General features: G+C 53.5%; 9 protein-coding genes across 9 annotated transcripts; 5 read left to right on the top strand and 4 right to left on the bottom strand.

Annotated features, from left to right (window-relative positions):
- Positions 1-541: 541 nt before the first annotated feature.
- On the bottom strand, positions 542-1131 carry MYCGRDRAFT_110283 (uncharacterized protein; the record flags this gene model as incomplete). Its single annotated transcript, XM_003850760.1, has 2 exons — positions 542-756; positions 813-1131. The coding sequence occupies 2 exons, from the start codon at positions 1129-1131 to the stop codon at positions 698-700; spliced, it is 378 nt and encodes a 125-aa protein (XP_003850808.1).
- A 5391-nt stretch (positions 1132-6522) lies between these two features.
- MYCGRDRAFT_18024 (uncharacterized protein) lies at positions 6523-7164 on the bottom strand (the record flags this gene model as incomplete). The annotated part of the gene is made up of 1 exon (XM_003850759.1): positions 6523-7164. A coding segment is annotated over one exon (642 nt), but the record flags the coding sequence as incomplete, so codon positions are not given.
- Positions 7165-8330: 1166 nt separating this feature from the next.
- Positions 8331-8916, top strand: MYCGRDRAFT_105304 (uncharacterized protein; the record flags this gene model as incomplete). The annotated part of the gene is made up of 1 exon (XM_003850990.1): positions 8331-8916. The coding sequence occupies one exon, from the start codon at positions 8427-8429 to the stop codon at positions 8679-8681; it is 255 nt and encodes an 84-aa protein (XP_003851038.1).
- On the top strand, positions 8916-9417 carry MYCGRDRAFT_105300 (uncharacterized protein; the record flags this gene model as incomplete). Its single annotated transcript, XM_003850991.1, has 1 exon — positions 8916-9417. A coding segment is annotated over one exon (234 nt), but the record flags the coding sequence as incomplete, so codon positions are not given.
- Positions 9418-9517: 100 nt separating this feature from the next.
- Positions 9518-11786, top strand: MgSCP10 (serine carboxypeptidase; the record flags this gene model as incomplete). Its single annotated transcript, XM_003850992.1, has 3 exons — positions 9518-9725; positions 10417-10462; positions 10586-11786. The coding sequence occupies 3 exons, from the start codon at positions 9518-9520 to the stop codon at positions 11784-11786; spliced, it is 1455 nt and encodes a 484-aa protein (XP_003851040.1).
- A 734-nt stretch (positions 11787-12520) lies between these two features.
- MYCGRDRAFT_110279 (putative FRE ferric reductase-like transmembrane component) lies at positions 12521-15282 on the bottom strand (the record flags this gene model as incomplete). The annotated part of the gene is made up of 4 exons (XM_003850758.1): positions 12521-12526; positions 13175-14194; positions 14252-14786; positions 14837-15282. 4 exons carry the CDS (start codon positions 15280-15282, stop codon positions 12521-12523), a joined length of 2007 nt encoding a protein of 668 aa, XP_003850806.1.
- Positions 15283-16961: 1679 nt separating this feature from the next.
- MYCGRDRAFT_45542 (uncharacterized protein) lies at positions 16962-17681 on the bottom strand (the record flags this gene model as incomplete). The annotated part of the gene is made up of 1 exon (XM_003850757.1): positions 16962-17681. The coding sequence occupies one exon, from the start codon at positions 17679-17681 to the stop codon at positions 16962-16964; it is 720 nt and encodes a 239-aa protein (XP_003850805.1).
- A 608-nt stretch (positions 17682-18289) lies between these two features.
- MYCGRDRAFT_94635 (uncharacterized protein) lies at positions 18290-18872 on the top strand (the record flags this gene model as incomplete). Its single annotated transcript, XM_003850993.1, has 2 exons — positions 18290-18323; positions 18499-18872. 2 exons carry the CDS (start codon positions 18290-18292, stop codon positions 18870-18872), a joined length of 408 nt encoding a protein of 135 aa, XP_003851041.1.
- Positions 18873-19771: 899 nt separating this feature from the next.
- Positions 19772-20349, top strand: MYCGRDRAFT_94634 (uncharacterized protein; the record flags this gene model as incomplete). Its single annotated transcript, XM_003850994.1, has 2 exons — positions 19772-19794; positions 19848-20349. The coding sequence occupies 2 exons, from the start codon at positions 19772-19774 to the stop codon at positions 20347-20349; spliced, it is 525 nt and encodes a 174-aa protein (XP_003851042.1).
- Between the last annotated feature and the right edge of the window lie 718 nt (positions 20350-21067).

The following is a 21067-nucleotide window of genomic DNA, read 5'->3' as shown; positions in this document are numbered from 1 at the left end:
AGTCGAATGTACAAAGAGAAAGCAGCCGAAGATGTGACATGGCTCATGTGAAGATCGAGATACGCAGATATACTGCGTCTTTGGGAGCTCGCAGAAAACATTTGATTGAACGTGATGCAAGATCGGTAATTGGCAGCATCGGCAGGACGAGAAACACGTTGAGCGGAGAAAGATGTGCGGAGTATCTCGAACCCGTCTTGCGTAACTTTCCATTATTTCCTGCAGTCCACGCGTGAGCTGGGACTCTTCGATGCCCGGTCGTATGGACGAACCGGTTGTCCAGAGAGCACTGGGCAGATACAGGGTCCCAAACGTCCGCTCTGCACGTATCCATGGACATCATTTGTGTATGCAGGATCCCTCACACTTCATGCCGAACTCTCAAAGCTTGGCATATCGTGCATGCGATACGCGCGGTCGCCCAAACCATGGACGTGCTTCATGCAGCCTTGTATGCCGTGAAACGGCTGGCCATGAGCACCATCCACGGAGTGTCATGGTATCAAATCGTGTCCAGATCTCTTCAGAAAGTTCCTCGGCCACTCTCCAGCGCAGGCATGTCTACCATCGCTGAACATGTCCGGTCAACCGCGGTGCCAGCCCCGTGAGCTTCCAGCATTCCGCCTTCTCATGTATCCTTGCAGAGTATCTCCTTGCAGAATCGGCGAATTGCGTCCAACATCGTGTCCCGCAGCACCTATCGCTTTTCTTTGGGTCTGTCGACGAGCTTCGCCTTAAATGCCGCAGCCTCGTCTCCTGCAAGTCCAGTATCAGCACCCTTCTTCTCTTTCCTTCGAGCGTTCAATCCCTACCCTTCGCATTCCCCGTCATCTTCTCTGCCCGACTCTCCTTCCTCTTTCCACTCCTCTCCTTCTCTCCAGCAACAATCTCCTGTTCAACATCCTCATCATCCTCACTCGCGTCCTCCGCGTCTCGTATCTGGCCCTGCTCCCGTGCAAGCCGCCTAGCCTCATTCCTCCTGCGGTTCTTCGCTCCACCTACTCCGAGACCATACTTCGGCTTGTGCGTAGCCGCGAAAGGGTCTGCGGCCTCTTTCGCGGAAAGCTTCGGGTCGTGGACGATCGGAGGGAAGATTTCTTCATTTAAATTGAAGGCGGAGGCATTTGCCATTTTTTTGCGGCGTACTCTGGTGAATCGCGTGGTGAAGAGAGAGATACGAGTGTGCGTGGGCGGAGAGTGAAATCGTGGAACGGCGGACAGTGAGGTCGTGGAGGAGAGTGGAGAGTAGTGTTAAAGAAAGCAGCGCGAGGAGTGGACAAATTGTCTTGTGGACCCTGAAATTGTGCCGGCGCGGAGACAGCTCCCGAGGTTCCGTCTCTCTCTTGCTCGGAACGACAATACACACCAAGATGATGCCGACACATCTCGATACTCCGCAGAATGCACAGGTCGTCGGTGCACGAGAATATACGGATGTTACCAAACTTCGAATCAAATCCACTGAACGTCGAAATCATTCCACCAATCGAAAGCACGCCGAAATACACCAAACTTCTCATTAAATCCACCGAACCTCAAATATATTCCACCATTCACTGCCATTCAATCAAACACTTCATTTCACCAGCCTCACCACACTGCTTCCGCCTCGCACTCGCCGCCGGCTCCTTCGGCAAATGAGCAGTTGATCCAGAACGGAGTACGCTCAGAGCACCCCATTGCTTCATGTAAGCGACAGACTCTTCTCCTTCGACAGGTCTCCGATCGTCCCACGTCCCACGCGTAGTATACTCCGCATCCGCATCATCAACAGCAGTGTGAACGTGTGTCAACGCACCTGTCGCCCACGGGATCCCAACGGCAAAATCGTGGGGCGGACACAACGCAGCCTATGTAGCTGCCATCCCACTATCCGAGCGAGAAGATTAGCAAACCCATCCGAGATCAAACTTGAGACGTGAGGTTGAAAGGTGAGTCCATACATAACAGCATTCGTACTGCGGTCTGACTGTGCCTGTGCTCATACAGCCTCCTCTCTTCGTAACCAAGCTTCGAGCCATCGCCATGGCATCGACAATCAGAAACAAGGCGTAGATAGAAGACTTCATTGTGTTTGTGTTGTTGTTCTTGTTCCTTTAAGGATGTTGGGTGGTGAAGAAAGTAGGAAACAAGTCTCCGGCTGCTTTGTGGCTGAGTTGTAGCTGAGTTGGAGCTGAGTTGGAGCTGGTTGGAAGATGTTTTGGATCAGTCGGGAGGTGAATGGGTCTATATCTTGAGAACGACGCATAATTGGTGCACCGCCAGAGATGAGTGATCCGATTTCAGGTGACCTTCTTCCTGGCCAAAGCAGATTATACCTTCACGGGACACGTAATCAGACAGTCACTCAATCAATCAACTACCCAATCGATGCAGAGTAACGTGTCGCGTGCCTTTCGAACGGTCAGGGGATGGCAAACGACATATGACAGCCGTAAGACCTAGACAGGGAGATCTCAGCTCAGTTCTACAACAATCGTTCGACTTTCTCTTGTTTCTAGGATCTTCTAAGCTGACCGACCGGGTCCCTGGGAGGTCATCTTTGGGCCATCGATTCGGTATATTCCGATTCGTTGTTGAACGAACCAAAAGCTGACAGATCAGTGAATAGATCAGGGCTTGAGTATTTCATGTGATTGCACTCAAAAGACTGTCTCGTCCGTGCTTACATGTTCGTGCGATCCTCTTGTCCTTGTCTCATTGATTGGATCATGTTATGATCTAACATCAAGTCGAGAAACCCTTACGCCGAAGCCCATCGTTCGGAGATGTATAGGCGGAGTTCCACAATACAGCGACAAGAGAACAGCACTTTTGGCATAGGTTGGCACACATAACTAGTCTGTCTCGTCACCGTGCTCTGAGTCGCCCATAACCTCGCCGCCTGCCGAGAAGGTCAGGATCATGGGGACGAGCGGGAACGACTGAGACCGAGCCAATCATGAAGCTATCGACTGACCGTGATGTTCCCATTTCGCGGAGAAATCCGACCCGAAGCCCTCAGCGTAGATCATCCACGTGTCCCCGCGAGGCATCCGACGTGGTCTCCCAAATTTCCACCAACGGCATCCGATCAGGTAACAAGGCGGGGCACATGGCCATGATTTACATTACGTTTCAATGATGGGGCCGTGTGGTCCGAGTACGCGTGCACCGAACTGACACCTTCAGCGCCCTCGAGGCCGGCGGCAGCGTCTGCCCCACGACCGGAACAACATTCATCGGAACTTCAACCAACGGACCCTGAAGTCACGATGCGGTTGGTATGACCTGCTCCGCCTGGTCATGTGCGGACATAATACCGCTGTACTGCCATTGAAGCACGAAAGCAAGCCACCGCACGACTTTTGGACAAGTTCGGCTGCGAGTTCCTGCAACCTTCACCAATCCTTCGGCAACGCCCTCAAGAATCACACTCTTTCGTCCGGCGATACGCTGACCATCAGACTCTCATCTTCCTCTGCCCTCGCTCTTACCGGTCAGAATTCACTTGTCACCCCTCCTCCGTCCTTGCGTGTCTGTCATACGGGCGTTGCCTGGCCTGATCCGAAGACAACTTCGATACCGCGCTTATCTCACTGCAAAAAGGGGCATGAATCTGACGCCGGGCAGAGAGTCGTAGTACCCGCCAGAGACTACTCCCACCGTGCAGTGATATCTGACGCAAAGGTGGTCCAGATATCGACCAAGGCATGATGTTGCAATGGAGAGCGACCGTCCCTGATCGACACGCCTGATCGACACGATCAGACGCTTCTTCTTTGAGACCTGGACCAAGGCCCCGAGACTCCCAGAAGGACATTGCCCGGCGAATTGCTGACATGGCATATGTTCCGACAACCAGAACAGAGGTACGAGTTATAAGTGCAGATTTGCAGCGTGTGGGCGCCGAAAGATGTGCTGGAAGATCTTCACGTTTCCCTGGTCAAGAAGGCCACCTGTGTACACCGTTGCGCCCACGCAATGTGCATCGAGAGTGCCTGGAGGTGGTCTCAACTCGCAACGAGCAGTCATGAGCCCAGCCCACTCTCCGGGATTGGAAATGAACCAAGTTCGTCGAAAGTTCAGGAGAACCATGCCGCTTATGGTTCGACTCTCACCCTGAGCACGTGTTGTGAGACTCTCACGCACCCGTCGAGAACTATTGGTACCACTCCTCGTACTTGGTGGTATGATCACCGTAAAAATGGGACACGTCACCCTCACGCTATGCAGGATGAAAGAGAGCACAATTTCGAATTTCCAATGGTCCATCGCCAGGTACGAGTTGTGACTGGGAAGAATGCCAGGAGCTTCGGCATGTGCGGAACCTTCGAGATCGGGATCGAGAGGGCACGGATGTCGAAGTGCCGGCAAAGCGATCGGACTCGTTATTTGCTTTTCCTTCGTTTATCCACAAACTACCAGATCATTCTTCAAGACACGACAAGCTCTATCTCGACATCGCAATGAAGCTTACTACAGCTGCCATCGGCCTTTTCATCTGGGTCCAATTTGCCATCGGAGCTCTAGTAGTAGAGAGACGAACCGGTACTTACGATCCCTCTCACTGTGGAAGCACGAACAGGAGAACCAATGGAGGTTCGTTACCCTTTGATTTTGATTGTGCTGCAGCACTCTGACATTCATCGCACAGAACCTTGCAATCATGGCAGCGATTGCTGTTCGGGCAGGTGTGGCAATTCACAATGCGTCGGAAGTCCCACGGCGCCAGACAGTCCTCCGCAACACAGCCACATGCCAGAAATGTTCGGAGCACCGGACTCCCACTACGCGTAAGGAGGCTGAAATACGACTCCCAATGCGTAAACCTTTGCCTCCTCGCCGCGACATGGCGACTTCGCAGACTTGAGGAACCTACCTCGCAGTGCGGACAAGCTCCAGGACCCTGTTGAACCAGACCGAAACGCAGCACCATTGCCGCAACGAGTATTGTGATGACGGCTGCAACCACCGTGGTGCCGGACACTTTTGAAGGCACCACTTCGGGACGGAGGCTAAGAAGAGGAGATGTGTGGTTTGCTGGAGGAAGTGTTTCGACTCATACGCCCGTTGTTGCCTTTTCTCTTGTTGAAGAGATGAACAGAGAGAAAATGCCGAGATCAGCGATTTCCTTTTGGAGGGATATTTGCGATTTATACGATCTCTGCGCTACCTTGGGTGAATTGGTGGAGGGACGGAGGTTGTCGAGCTCCTTTTAATGACCCGTTTCATTTCATGCGCGCCGTGGCGCTGCCCGTGTTAATGCGGGCCATACTCGGGCTCAGCCAATTATCAAGAATGAAAGGACCTTCACTGTTGTTGCTGCATATGACCTTTCTGTTGCTGTAGGGACTGCACCAAGATTCGACGCCCCAGATCGTGGAGGACATCCTAGACCGGTCCGTGGGACATTTGTGTTCGTATCGTTTCGGTCGCGGAAAACGGGCTCAGTACATTTCCGTGTAAGCAATAGAATGATGTAGAAGGTCCAATTTGCGATGGCATCGTAGACTGTCGATGCGTGCAGCCGCCATTACCAGAAAGTCTTGTCCGGCACCGATGTCGAGAGTAAGGTAGAACTTGGGGCTCATCTTCGGGTACCGAATTCCTCGAGGATTACCGATCCTGCCGATCTCACCTTCGGCTCCTGGAGACGAGTGGACGATCCTTCAAAAAGTGCCGATGGGAGCTTCGAGGTTCGAGTACCGATGCTGCAATGCCGATCCTTCGAGGTACCAATCCTGATGCCGGACTTCACCTTGAAAGAAAGAGAAGATATGGAATACGAAATGTCGTTCGATTCGTTCTCCTGGCACCCCTTTCATTGCATTGCATGATACATATCCCATCACAATTCTTGCAAAGTCTTCCCATCCAATTCGTTCTCTGGTGCTGTGTACCATGGCAGACCCGCTGCTCACTATCCTTTGATCTGCATGTATCTGTGTATTCCTTACCAGTTCTCGGTGGCACATGTCTCCCGTATATGGCTCTGATTGCCGCTCAAAATTGTGCTGTGATCCTGCTTTTCCTCCTTTGCCTGTAGCCTCGCGTGCTGTGCGTCTCTCATGCCGCTGGATATGCTCCGAGTTTTGGTAGCCTTTCTTACCGCACAAGCAATACCAGAGTCCGGCGGTGTCTCACCGACCATATTCCGTTGCTGGACGCAACACCCGTATGAATATCCTGTTTCCCGGTGTTCCCCAAATGGTGTTCTCGGAGGTCGTGCGTTCGAGACCGTGCTGTGCTGAGTCTTCGGCCTTCTGCGTGCTTGACGTAGGCTGTGAGCTTCGAGGCCGCATGGTCGTCGTCGTGCTGATGGCAGTGGACACCCGTGAAGGAGGTGTAGTCGATGGTCGGTTGCAGGGGGGTCGCGATGTCGAGCTGCCATGACACGAACGGCCATTTCGACCCTCAAATCTGAGACATGACAGACCGGGATGTCCATTTCATCTCCCTCGGGACATCTCCGGCCAGCCCATCGACAACTGACTCCATTCGAACTCGATCTTCTCAATTCTTGCACTCTGTTCATCAATCCTCCAATTCCAACAATTTCCTGATCACCTTGATCTCAGTGTGCCCACGATAATTCCTCATGCGATGACACCACACGACATTCCCCTCTTCGAACAAGAATTCCCCACCAATCTGCATCGGATGTCCACCTTTCAACAGGATATCTCTCTTCCTTAGGCCGTCCGCCCGCATTCCTTCGGGGTTCTTCAACTCTTCCCGGATCTGCCTGATCTGTCCCGCTCCCCATTGCGCTGAGGAGATGTCCTTCATGTACTCTGGCCTTTCGAGACCAAGATTCATCGAAATGGACATTCCCAGCTTCTTGAACAATGCCCTCGTCGGATCGGCGTAGATGGGCCACGGACAGCCGGTGAAGCGTTTATAATGCGGGATGAGTTCGGGCGCGCCGCAGCCGATAACGATGATGGAGGTAGGTACTGGGATAGCAAAGTAGTCGGCGTTGCTGATGGAAGCGGTCATGGCTTGGAGAAATGCCTGACAGGCGCCGCAGTAGAAGTGACGGACGAAGAGGACAAGTTGGCGGGTGTGCTGGGCGAGAGCGGGATCGTAGATGGAGCCGAAGGGATGGGCGGTTCCGTCGGCGGAGTAGATGGGAATGTTTTGCACTGCGGCGAGAGCGGCGCGGTCGGGGCAGGGATCGGAGAGGGTGGAGTCGAGAATGAGGTCGGAGTGGAAGCGGGCGAACCATTCGTCATTGGAGACGTCGTCGCGTGGATGAAGGTCGTCCTTGAGGTGCTTGTAGTTGGATGAGGAGACGGACGGAGAGGTCAAGGCGGTGTCCATGGTGCCGGTGTGGGAGAAGACCGAGTTGGCGGGTTGATGGGAGGAACGGCTAGAGGAGGAGGTGGTGGGTATGGCTCGAGGTTGCGGAGAAGGAGGAGTCGGAGGAGCAGATGCAGGCTGCTGCCTTTTTGGAGGCGACTTCGACTTGCGGACTGGCGGCTCGTAGGTGGTCTCGAAGCGTGAGGCGCCGAGGGGGCTGACATCACGGTGGTGGGATGTAGCAGGTGGGGAGATGCGTGCGACGGCCATCCTGGGCGAGTGTGACAGGGGAGCTGGTGAAGAAGAGGGAGTGACTGGACGAGTGGAATGGAGAGATGTATGTCAGCAGCAGGGAGTACAAAGTCCACGGGAATGTGGAGTCCACAGGGGTGGAGGGGCGGCTGAGAGAGGAGAGGAGAGACGGGAAGAAGAGGATATCAGGCGATGATATGGAGAGGTGCATTACCTTACTTATTGGAGGTGCAGACGGGATCCAACGACTGGCGGAGGCTGAGAGGTGAGAGAAAGGTCTCGTCTCGGTCTGGACGTCGGGAGGCGTTTTTTGCTTCTCCCTTCCGAAAATCCGGTACCGCAAACGCCCAGGGCACCGCATGTTTGTCTCACCCGACTACTTGGGGGTGGGATAATAATAAGGTCACGGTATACGGCATTAACATTGGGGGCGGTGAGCTATTCAGATGGTGGCGACGACGATGTAGGATGGGATGTCCTCATAATACCTCTGCCGTGCCCCACGTGTGATCTTCATCTTCATCTGCATGCCCTGACTTCCCGCCTGCACCTGCAGAGCCTCATCCGATTCAGTGATGCTGATGCGGCCAGAGCTCCGGCGGGCTCGTGGCGTGCTCGTGCTGAACCTGCCCTGATGCCGAGTTGGCGGGTTCGGCTTTCGCTTGCACCTTGCCCCACCGTTTCGAGCCTGGCCAAGGCCGATCGACTTCGTCTGGACTCTCGCTGCGTCCCGTCAATCCCGACCTCTTTCATCCTTCCGCCACATTTGCTTCACTCTTCGCTACCAGCAGATCAATCATCAAATGCTGCCACCATGTAGCAAAGCGGAAGTCTGACCGTTCCTTGGCCTTGGTTTGCCGACCGCTTGAGGAAATTCGACGAGTGTTTGCATGAACAAGCGGCATCCTTTGAGGAATTCCAGCTGGACTTCGAGAAGACGTTCGACGCCATCTGGAATTACGAGAGCCGCAAGTGGCTTCAGTTCCTGGTCGCGCTGGGGCTCCGATACCGCCGCCTCATTGAGATCATGTCGAAGATGTACGAGCTGGGAGGACTTGGGTCGGGCAAAGATCCCATCTCCTTCGAAGCTTTCGCGGACACCGCCGAGAATCAGTGGCATACCTTTGAGCGACATCATCAACTGAGCCCTGATGAGATTCGCTTGTTTCTCGCTGTTTTCGCAGTAGGGCCTCAAGCAGGGACGAAAAGGTTCGCTCAGCAACGACGAGCTTTACTGAACGCAGTCTTCGGACTTGAAGAAGCATACGACCAGTAACTCGATCCGACCATCGCATCCTGAAAAAACAACCTTGGTGAGGTCTTCAATGCCAGGCAACGTCGTTGCGGTACCAAATACGGAAGATACCACGAACGAAAGTGCGGCCATCAAGCGGAATCCTTGCAAGGGCTGCCACAGGAATTTGTCCATCGTCTAGCAAATTCGAAAACCCATGAGCACAGCTCTTGAAGTGTACATGAGCATTCTATTGAGCAAGCAGATGAGCAAGGACGACGGCTATACAAGATCGATTGCGAATTGCGATACACGGAAATTGCAACCACTTCGAAAAGTGAACAACGACAGAAACACGAACCAGCTGGCATTGGTCCATTGTTCATTGATGCTACTGGTCAAACTCGAGTGATGATTTGGAACAAACGTGTTGCCGGCATCACAAGCTCATCAATACCTGGAAGGCCAACAGCAAAGCAATGTTCCTTGCACTTCGTGCTGACATGCAGGGGTTGGGGATCGCCTTCGACGGGGAGTAACCCAGGCAGCTGTCGTATCGGCAATCTCGCCGTTCACGTTTATATTGCCTCTCGGGACTTCTTCTACGCCACATTTCTTCTCCTGTCATTCTTTGGAACTCCAACGCGCGGTACCAGATTTTCTCGTTTCCACCGGGCGGAATGCGGGCCTTTCTCATCATCGCCACTTTGGCGGCAGAGGCCTTTGCAATCGGACCACGGGGTCCTCATGTTCCCTTCCGAGAAAAGAGAAATAGAGACCGGGGTCACGCCCGGGACCTTCGCACAGCTCATCGACCATAGCAATCCGAGTCTGGGCACGTTCAACCAAAAATTCTGGTTCAATCACAATTGGTGGAATGGGACAGGCTCTCCCATTGTCCTCTTCGCGCCGACCCACGACAATGCAACAGGGTTCAGCGGCTTTCTTCTAAACAGTACCACCATGGGACTTCTATTCTAAGTGACAGAACTGTCGGGACGCCAAGACAATTTAATTTAATTCGAACTTCGATGCGACCGGAACCTCGCTTTTAGCCGTTGCGCAATAACGAATAGGTCTAAAGATATAGTATATAGCTAAGATTACTCGTCGAGTAGTAGGCTATCTTTCTATATATATTTTATTAGGTCTAAAGGTATATGTAGCGCGTACTTACTCGATTCTGTAAAACTTAGGATTTCTCGGAGTTTCTAGCTATCTTCGGAGTTAAGCTTTATTTTACCTTGGCATTTCTAAAAATTCCCTATTTTCTAGATTTATTAATAATATCGCGTATATATATATACTATAGCTATAATATATAGCTTGTTTTGTAGCTACTATATAGACGCTTCTAACGAGGTACTTTTTAGCGCGATCGGACAATAGCTCGAAAGGTTATTAAAGATCTTACTTTACAAAATCTTAAAGCTGTTTTAGCTACGCAACGAGCTGAAGAATATATAATTTTGTTTATATAGAACGAATCTCCTCTTTAGCGCGCATCTAACGAGCTACTTTTTATCTTTATAGCTCTAGTATACGTTGCGCTATTGTTAGAAACTCGAAAACGTAGCTACTCGATTGCGAAGTTCGAATTGAATTAAATTGTCTTGGCGTCCCGACCCTTTTGTCTTCTCGAATAGCCGAAGAGCTTGGCGGCGCATCAATCATTCTCGAGCACAGATATTGGTACGTCAAGTTGGCCTCAAACCCGAGGGGAATATGTCAAGACCACGTATCAACTCTTGTCTCGTTGAGAGGGTGCCTCATTCTATCAATCATCGCCGAACGATCTGACACTTGATGCTACAGGGGAGACTCCAACCCATTCGAGACGTTGATCACCGAGTATCTGACGCTGGAGAATGCGATCCAAGACATCATACATTTCGCCCAAAACGTCGAGCTGCCCTTTGCACCTGATGGGACCACCGCCACGGACTGCCCGTGGGTACTCTTTGGCGGTTCGTACGCAGGTGGTGTCGTATCGTGGACCGCGAGTCTGTATCCTGACACTTTCTGGGCATACTACTCTTCTAGCGGATCTATGCAAGCTATCGAATCATACTGGGAGTACTTCGTCCGCATCGAGAGGGGCATGGCAAAGAATTGCAGCAAAGACGTCGCTGGTGTTGTTGACTACATGGACAATGTGTTTCTCCATGGTTCCGATCAGAATATCACCGATCTAAAAGCGAAGTTCACTGGCCTAGAGTCGTTGCAGAACAATGACCTTATGAACGTTATCGGGCTAGCGCCTGGGATGTGGCAATTGGGGGATCCAACCGACAACCATCTCTTCCTCACCTGGTGCGACTACATCGCAAACGTCAACGTAACCTCCACTGTCTCCGGTCCAGAAGGCGTTGGCGTCGAAGCAGCCCTATCAGGCTACGTGAAGTGGTGGAACGAGGCCGGGCACGCCTTTTTCCGCGAATTCCTCAATTGCAATACCCGCGGACTCAATGACTACGACTGCTTCGACAGCCACAACGCTTCTTCAGTCCAGTACACGGACGTCTCCCGGAGAGATCTCACCCTCCGATCTTACCAATGGCTACTCTGTAGCCAACCATTTGGGCTCTGGCAGACTGGCGCTCCCGCAGGCCGACCGTCCCTCGTATCGCGCCTCGTAGATGATGAGTATTTCAAGCGAATCTGCGGACTGTACTTCCCTCCTGGCCCCGATGGCGTCGGCTACGACAAAGGCCGCACCGTCGACGACACCAATGCTTACACTGGTGGCTGGAATCCGAAGAATGTCTCCCGCATCGTCTATGTGGATGGCGAATTCGATCCGTGGGCATCGCTCGGCGTGGCCTCGGACTTTCGACCGGGTGGTCCGTTGCAGAGTTCGGAGGATGTACTTGTGCTGACTTTGCCGAGGGGACACCATTGTACTGATATGTACGCTTGGCTCGCACCGAAGTATCCGGAATTGCAAGAGGTGATCGATCAAGCTTTGGCGCAGATTGTAAAGTGGGTTGGGGAGTGGCCGGGGAAGAAAGAGTAGCGTTTGCGGGAGGGATGGCGATGGACAACGGAAGAGAGACGTGCATGATAATTGGTGTAGGGTGGAGAGGTACCGCATCAGTACGAAATGTTTTTCGAAACGCGATTTGAACAGCATCCTTTTCCACGCCGTCATCTTCGCAAGTTCATTGCCCCAAGGATGGACTTCTCCACAGCTTCGACGAAGCCTATTCAAAGCGTCAAAACAATCGGGACGCCAAGACAATTTGATTTAATTCGAACTTCGACGCGATCGAAGACTCGCTTTTGGCCTTTGCGCAATAACGACAAGGTCTTAAGATATGCTATATAGCTAGAACGGTTTGTACGACTCTAAGCTATCTTATAATATATATACTACTTAGGGTAAGAGTATATATAGCGCGCGTTTGCCCAATTCTGTAAAACTTAGGATTTCTCGGATTTTCTAGCTTTCTTCGGAGTTAAGGATTTTTTTACCTCGGCATTTCTAAAAAACCTCGATTTTCTTTACTCTTTAATAACATCGCGTAGACATAAGCTACAACGTTAATATATAGCTTGTTTTGTAGCTGCTATCTAGGCGCTTCTAACGAGATACTTTTTAACACTATCGGACGTCGTATGCAAGAGTTATTATCGTTTCTAATTTCCGCGACCCTAGGGCCCTTATATCTATAGAACGAGTTGAAAAATGTATAGTTTTCTTTATATAGAATAAATCTACTCTTTAATGCGGATCTAACAAGCTACTTTTTATATCTGTAGCCCTATTATATAGTGCGCTATCGTTAGAATCTCGACAACGGAGCAAGTCGATAGCGAAGTTCGAATCAAATCAAATTGTCTTGGCGTCCCGAATGTTTTGACTCTTAGAATAACCACGATGGACTCGCCTGCCAGCAATATCGACTTCCTTTTCGCCCGGTCAAACACTCAGCGTAGTGGTGACATGGACTTTTCGGGAGTAGGACGAAATGAGGACGTCCTCATCACAACTGACCACACGGGATCATGGTAAGTTGCCAACGCAGAAGGCGACGTCAGATCGCATGTCCTGCTGATTTCAGCGTGATTCAGTGGATGGCAATTGCTGAACAAATCCCGAATTCTCACTTGATTTTCGAGTGGGTCCCAGCAGGAATGCCGAATGGAAATGACCGCTCTAATCACGCCATGTCCGCGCTCAGGACGTTCAAAGTTCGAAGAGGGAATGCTCCGACTGGTGATAAGAGCTATCATCATTGCTTCTCATCAGAGCCAATGCCCCGGCGAATCCCACCTGAACAGATGCAAGCTGTCCACTACTCCACTTGATCCATCTCATTACCACCCGAAAGCTCTCTCCACGAATCTCACCGCAACATCTCCTTGCCCATCCCTCGCCAACCTCCCAACTTCCCCTCTCACCTCATCCGCCATGGCCGGCGGCCCGCAGCATATCACTGTCACCTCAGCACCTTCGACTCCGTCTCCATCTTTGACTTCCCTCTCCAGAATTCCTTTCAAATCCAATCTCTGTCCCACTTCGATGTGGACTTCACCACCCCTTCCAGCGCCAAAGTCGTCGCCAAACACCCCACGCACGGCGTCCACGAGAGCTTGGCTTCGGACACCCCAATAGAGCTTTTTTCCCTGGTGCGGGCCGGCGCGATGCCCGAGAGAGGGTAGCAGGGAGGTGATGCCCACTCCGCCGGCAATGTACACGACGCTGGAGGAGTGAGAGAGATCGATGTCACTGCCGGAGAAGACGTTGGCGGTTCCGTAGATGGACTCTACGAGGACGGGGAGGGTGCGGCGGTGGCGGAGGAGGGAGGTCATGCCGGTGGAGGAGGTGCGGATGAAAAACGTCAGGCTGGGAGTCTGTGCTGAGCGGACTTGTGATGCATCGGAATGCGGTATGGAGAGGTTGGCTTTCTCGTCCTCCGATCGGACGGCCGTGGCAGTGCTTTCGATGGTTTTGGCGTCTACGGGCGGAGCGCTCGTTGAAGAGGCGGAGGAAGCAGCATAGTCATGGGGGCGGACTGCGCCTGGCAGAGCAGAGAAAGGATGGTTCTCCCACACCCTCCACGTCAGTGTGGGAAAGTACAGATATGCTGTGCCTTCTGCCGCAGCGATACCCGGGACATCGAGCTGAATGTAGTCCTCGTCAATGATCGAAACCCGAGCGGTACGAATCCCATTGTGCGCAAGTCTCGCCGCTCGGAGTAAACGATCGAAACCCCAAACGGCGAAGGCGATGTAGATCCACGTCTCGTAACCCCAGTGATGCTGGTAGTTGCAGAGAATGTGGTAGAGGCAGCCGATGAGGGTGAAGAAGGCGAGCACGACGTGCCAGGCGATGAAGTAGTTGTACATCTTTTGTCGGACGGTGAGCATGGATGCGGGAATGAGCACGACTGCTCCGAGCGTGGCAACAACACCCCAGATCTGGGAGAAGCCAGTCAGCAATGATGTCGTCGATATCTAAAGCAAGTCCAAACTCACCCAGTATGGCAGCTTAGCTTCAGCGTTGTGGGCCGCCACGCCCTTGGCGAGGTAGATCTGGAGATACATGGCCGAGTGGACGCAAGCCTCGAGGGTAGCGATCACAGCGATCCATCGATGAACCAAGAGATAGGTCGAATGCGACCAATCTGTGACCCACAGAAGAATGTTGTTTCGGCCAGCAAAGAGCAGAAGTAGCGGAAGGTTTGCGAAGCTGATGATGCCAGTGCGGTTGGCGATCTCATGCGCAATTTGAGGAGTGGGCGCCCCATCGTACCACGCCATAGGATTCCGAACCTCATACCCGACCGAGCATGCGATGATATTAATGAACCACAGGTAGGCGATGAAGATTGCTTGGCCCCGCGTGGGCATGACAAAGGCATTGAACCACGGCACACGATGGGAGAGACCGAATGCTGGAGGGTCGATGAATTTGGCGTAGAATCCACCGATGAATGCTCGAGGCAGCGGCAATAGACGCAGCAGCGATGCCACAATTGGAATGCAAGCACCGGTGATGAGGAGAATTAGACTGCTTTTGGTCAGATGAGGTACTACGCATAGCATCATGAACACACTTACCCCCACGTCACATGATTGATCTCGTTCACCTCAAAAATGTTGTCCGCGTTGAAGTTTGCAAGCCACGCATGTTCGTCGACCAGACCAGTTTGATTGAGAAAGCCACCCTTGGCGATTGTCGAATTCGGCGGCGTCGTGACGTGCGCCAGAGTCGCACTGTATGCTTGCTTTGGCTGCGGCAGGTTGGCACCTCGTCCGGTCAATCGTGTCGCCCACCACTTCTCCAGCCTCCAGATCGGTACGTCGCTGCAGTGCGTAGAGATGCAGTACGCCATGCTTTGAAGGAATGCGTCGTCCGTGGCGTAGCACTCCGGCGTGGTCACCATACCGCTCATGGATCCCATGGACATTCGCTTCGAGAGATGTGGCGATGCGTCGGTCGAACACTCGAGCATATACCCGACGAAGGCATCTCGGCATGCGAATGCGCACGAAGGCTTGTACATCGTGATGCCATACCCGATGAAGCCGGAGCCCGCCCAGTTTCCACTTGGGCCTCAGCGCGGAGAACGAAGGTGCACCAGAGCACGAGTAAAGAGGCAACCAGTCGATTGTGAGATGCCATGATGAGGAAGCGCCGGATGGATGTCAACGGGACAAGTGCGATATCCAGCTGATCCGCTTCAATTCTTCTGCGAGGATGAGCGCTTCGCAAGGTGTATACGCGGGCGAAGAGTTGTATTCGACGCAGAGGGGTTGCATTGTGAGCTCGTTTTGTCGTGCTTGCAGGGGGTTGGGGAAACTTGCTCACGGCTTGAGCAAGTATATTGTAGAACCGCGCCCGGCAACGTGGGGACTGCGGTCGGAGTGCCATCCATTCTTGTACCGTGGGCTCGTTCTCGGTCCTTCCATCGTGAACGGAAGGCAGTCCGTTTTCGCATACCGTGTGTAAGTGAGGTAGAGCGTGTCAAGGAGGGCGTTGGAGAATTGCCCGTGCTAGGTTGGATGCACTAGGCTGGAAGAGCTACCAGGGTCGTTGGTCTGCTTACAGGACGAGACCTTGAGGACACATTGTTACGTCTTGATTCTAGAGGCAATGCCGCAGTAAGCAGCGCTGGTGGACGTGCCCGACGCACACGGCGTTGCGAACGCATCGGAGTAGTCGCCCTTCGAATCCAGCCTGAGGTTATTCGCCTGATCTCCAGGGCAGCACCCATTTGACTCCTAGGCACGTCCTTGGTACCTGCCAGCGAGAGCGAGGCGACCACACCAAGACGATTGAAAGCTACACTAAGGGTATGGCCAAAGTGAAAAGTACAGTTCGCTCCTGCGACACTCCCGGCTTTATCTGACTCGAACAAAACACCGACACTTGCACAAAGAATGAGGCGACATGGCCATCGCAACCCAGCGTGGATTGTCGTGCGCGCGAGGAGGGCCTCGACTCCCGCGCCGCCACTTGTTCGCATCTCATTAGGTCCTCTTCTCTTCTTCATCATTTCCTGCGCCGAGCTGCCCGAGACGCCTATCGAAGGACCGGCCTAGCAACGCAGCATTTCAATACTCTCCATCGTCAGCGTACGTACCGCTTCTGACTGGGCGCTGGATCGGGCTCTCTGCCGACAGCGAATTCGTGAAACATCACGGCGATTTCTCTCCACGCGTTGACTACATCCTGACTGATGGTGGCCCAGAGATGCATGTTCAAAGACAGCTTTTTCGAAGATGGTACTATAGGAGCACACGTCATTGCTGCAAGCTGAGCAGGCGACAACAGCGAGCACTCTCCGAGCTGGTAATTGACACGCCGAGCAACAGTCGCAGCGACCAGGAGCTTTGCAGTTGCGAACAGGTCGAGTCTAGGCCGAGATGCACTGGTACAAGTCGCAGTCTTCAAGACGACGTCGAAGCCGTGATCCGGTGGCTTGCTCGTGTGCATCGCACGCGTACTCTCGGTACACGATAGTGCCCCCGCGTATGTTGGCCCCGACTGCTCGGTCTGTCCAGGCGAATGGCCAGCGCGATGCGGGCATGTCCCTGAACTCAGAGTCTGAAGAAGCAAGACCATGTCCGCCATCTCCACGAGACCGTTGTCCTCATGATCGAAGTGTTCACCACCGCCCGGAAGGGCCAACCTCGATCATGCGTCTGTTTCATGGGATGATAGATCCGGCAATCCCATTTTTCAATCGACATCCTCCTTTTCAATCCTCGCAACGGCATCGACTCCACCCATCAGCTCCCCAAATACCCTCACAAAGGCATCCCCGACCTCATCAACGCCCAAGTCTCCTCTTCCCGCTCTCTCAACGGACAAGCTCGTCGCTCCTTTGCCCTCCAGGCCACACCCAACGATTCTCTCAAACCATCCCATCTCCGTTGACACATTCAGTCCCACGCCATGACTGGTCACATTCCTTCTCAAATGCACGCCGACAGCACACATCTTCCTTTCCTCGTCCATGGTCCATACGCCTGGGTGTTCCGTCGTCTTTGTTTGCACGCCGAACTCTTCACACAACTTCATCACGCTTTTCTCCAAAAGTCGAACGTAGCACCGTGGTGTGATTCCGTGTCGCTTGAGATCGATGATCGGATATGCGACGAGTTGTCCCGGACCATGAAATGTCGTCTGTCCACCTCGTAGCGCTTCCACAAAGTCCGCGCGACCCCACGGCGTAGTCTCCGTCAAGTATGCTTTTTGCTCCGCCGACACAGATCCTACTTCTCGCCGTCCGCAGGTGTAGACCGGGTGAAATTGGGCGGTGATGATGGTAGGTTCGGGAATCGGTGGGTTTCGACAGGCTTTGTGGGCGAGCTGAGCTGCGACGAGGCGAGATTGCAGGGCGGCGGCGTGAGCGTAGGAGGTCAGTGAGGGGAGTTGGAGGTGTCGGAGGATGGTCATCGCGAAGAGGAGTCGTGACGAGGAAGTTCCACGATGGGATCGGAAGTGTGGAGGCGGAAGGTGAAGGTGAGGTAATGCCGGAGTTGGCTCCGTGTCGCGCGCTTCTTCCACAGGGCAGTACCTTAGCATCAAACTCGTCAAGCTGCGCACTTTGACTTCATTAAAACACGACACCGCACAGGCGAGGGTAGGCATGGTCGTAAGTGTAAGTATGGGTCGTCGTCGCAGTAAGCGGCGACGCTCCTACGGTTTCATTTCATCGTGTTCACATCTGCCATCATCGCATCCACCGCTATTGCTTTCCTTACTGCGATGGCCGGCCACGCTCCAAACACTTCAGTTGATGGAGTATCCGCCGCGCGAGGCTCTGGAATCCACTTCCCAGGCCATCTTCACATCCTGCCAGGTGATCTGAACGCCTTTCGCAAGCCGACCACCACGAACCCCGCTGAACCGCAGTACATATCGAACCATGTCTGGAATGAGGCACTGCTGAAAGCCCAGTCTGCGCATACAGCAACCCGAAGGAGCGGACGCCAGACGCCGATGCGGCACAATCATGCTGGGAGAGTCCAAGAGACGGAACAGGATAAGGCCGCAGTCAGACCATGCCGGCACTGCGCGCCGTACAAGCGAACATACGTGTGTCGAGTGTACCAGGACGCTTCAAGCTCAGGCCTCCTCTCTTGCGGATACTGCCTCAGTTGCGGGAAGCCCGGATGCTGTGCCGGTGAGGAAAAGAAGTACATCGGCGAAGAAGCCTGTAGCCTGAGGGAATATATGGACGAGATCAAAAAGCAATACAATAACTTCATAGAGCATGAGGAAGAGCGATCTGCGGCTTCTGAGCAACGACCCACGCTTCTCGAGGATCGCTGCGAGACACTGCTGAACGCCATTCGGACGCAGTTTGAAGAGCGGCTACGGGCCATCGAGGATCACTTCCAGGACTTGGAGCAGCGACACAGGGCCCTTGAGGATCACTCGCAGAATCGCTCGGAGCGACTTACGGCCGTTGAGAAACGCTTCAACACGCTGGATCGACTTACCTGGCAGGAAGACGCCAGCTTGCACAGTTCCTACGTGCCTCTTTATCGACACCGCTTGTCTCCGTGCAGCGACCCGGCGAGATATACCCGCATAGCATCTAAACTTGAAGCTCTGTCGACGGATCGCGCTGCAGATCCGTAGCAGGGCCCGAGCTGTGGTGCGACGCCTTGCGGGCACTCCACGAGGTTACCATTCCGAGACTCGGCTGGAACCTAGCCATATGGCACGTCGACGCCTCTCCTGGGGGCTACTGGGCGAGCTCAAAGTCGCAACTTGACGATTCCGCAACGGGACCAACTCGATCACGTCGGCATGTCCGCCAACATCGCACCATATGCTCCTCCATAATACTTATATCTACCCTTGGCAGCTGCACTGGACCTCATGTCTGCTCCGCCTTATCAGTCATCACGACAAGGTAGTCCTGTGCCTGCTCGGACTCGTCCGTCCACCAAATGCCAAAAGTGGAGCCGACAACCCCACGATGAAAATCACGAGCCCTCTACGGACCTGGTGCCACGAAATCGACCAGCCCAAAAATCAAATTCGCGAATCCGTCAGCGAGCCATTCGGACGCTTTACAATCCGACATCAGGATCAAAGCGACGACGCGAAAACCCATGTCGGCGCTAAGTATTTCGTCGGATTTTCCTTATTCTTTCAATCACCGTAATCCCTGTTACCCTCTCTTCCACTTTGCCCACCGTCTTTCGACCGCAATAGCATGTCATTTATTCAACGGCCACTGTCGCTTCAATGCGCCCGTCTGCACGCATCTGATGCTCACGACTAGCCCGTCCCTGGAACATTTTCTGGCGACCTCGACACGTACCGCAAGCCCGAGACCACCGACGAGTCTGAGCCGCAATCCATCCCCGACCACCTTTGGGCGGAAGCCCTCGCGAAAGCCCGGTCATCGTACACGGCCACCGGAAAGAGTGGACGGCAGACGTTGAATCGGTACAGCCACGCTGGTCGAATTCAAGAGACGGATGAAGGCACGCCAGCCATCACTCCGTGCAAATGGTGTGCTCCAAACAATGGCCGCACACACGCTTGTCGGGTGTGTAAAGACGACGAGTACTCCAACGCGTTCTTCTGCGGATACTGCTTCAGTCGTGGGAGAGCTCATTGCCGTGCTGGCGCTCCCATAGAGCCGCCCGAAGAAGTTGACGCGGGGCTGAATGATGCATACGAAGACCCGAACAAGCAAAATGACAAACTCAAGAAACGGGTGGGTGACATGAAGGATCAGATGAGCCGTATGAAAAAGCGAATGCGAGACATGAAAAACAATTACGAGCATCGATTCGCGGCACTCGAAGATCACACGCAGGCGCTACAGCGCGCCGCCCAGCATTTTGACGCCAGTGTCAGCAGCTCGTATGTTCCACTCTACCGTCATCCCGCCTCATCAACGACCAATTCGGCAACGTGTTCTCGCCTCTCCACCGTGCCTTCATGCGTGTCTACGGAAATTGCTGTACATCGTCCTGACATGGACACTTTGGAGCCCGTGAAACGCGAGCCGTCGACTGTGGCGCATGATCGAGCGTCGGCGGAGAGATCACTGGACTGCATATCGGTGGGCGCACCTACCTCTCCTTTACGACACTGAGCATGGGAAACGGACAGTAACGATCCGTAAAGATGTCGACCAAAATGTTCCGCAGAGTTCCAAGCCGCCCAGTGTATTGGATTTTGCGGTTTAAATTTCGATTGTCATGATGGCTCACCAGCTAGGAACGACATGTCTTCGATTGGCAGTTCTGGGCCTGGGCGCTGCGGGTACAGCATGAGATTCATGCGAGGTTCAATTGCGGAAGTCGTCAATTGTTCTGCGAATCGAAGAAAGTGCACACTGGGTTCCAATTCATGGCAGCCGCGGACTGACATATGGTGCGGTGTGAGGACAACGCCGCGCTTCTACAGACCACGCCTTCACACGCTGCTGAATCTGAAGGTATTCCCGTCTCCGCGCCACCCGTGCCACGGAGTCCAGCTCAACGGACACCCGACCAGTAGATCCCAAGGACATTTTTCCGAGCATCTTGGTCGGTGACACCCACTGCGCCTCGGAACGCGCCACGCCAAGATCTTCACCACGGCTGAACATCGGAAACTGCCGAATGATCGGATCCTGCCACGGTCCGGACTTCGTTGCGAAATTCGACATCCGTAGTCGAGGCATTCACCGCCATTGCAGCACGTTCCCTTGCAACACGAAGCACTCGTCAAGTCTTGGTCTATTCATCGCACCGTCAGCTATCATGTCCAGTCGCGCGGTCGATTTCGCGATCACTCACCGTGGAGCCACCCAGAGTGGCCGTTGTTCG

The sequence above is a fragment of the Zymoseptoria tritici genome, chromosome 7 (assembly GCF_000219625.1).
Source record: "Zymoseptoria tritici IPO323 chromosome 7, whole genome shotgun sequence".
Lineage (NCBI taxonomy): Eukaryota > Fungi > Ascomycota > Dothideomycetes > Mycosphaerellales > Mycosphaerellaceae > Zymoseptoria > Zymoseptoria tritici.
The sequence above is the reverse complement of the archived record's forward strand: the minus strand, read 5'-3'. Positions and strand labels throughout refer to the sequence as shown.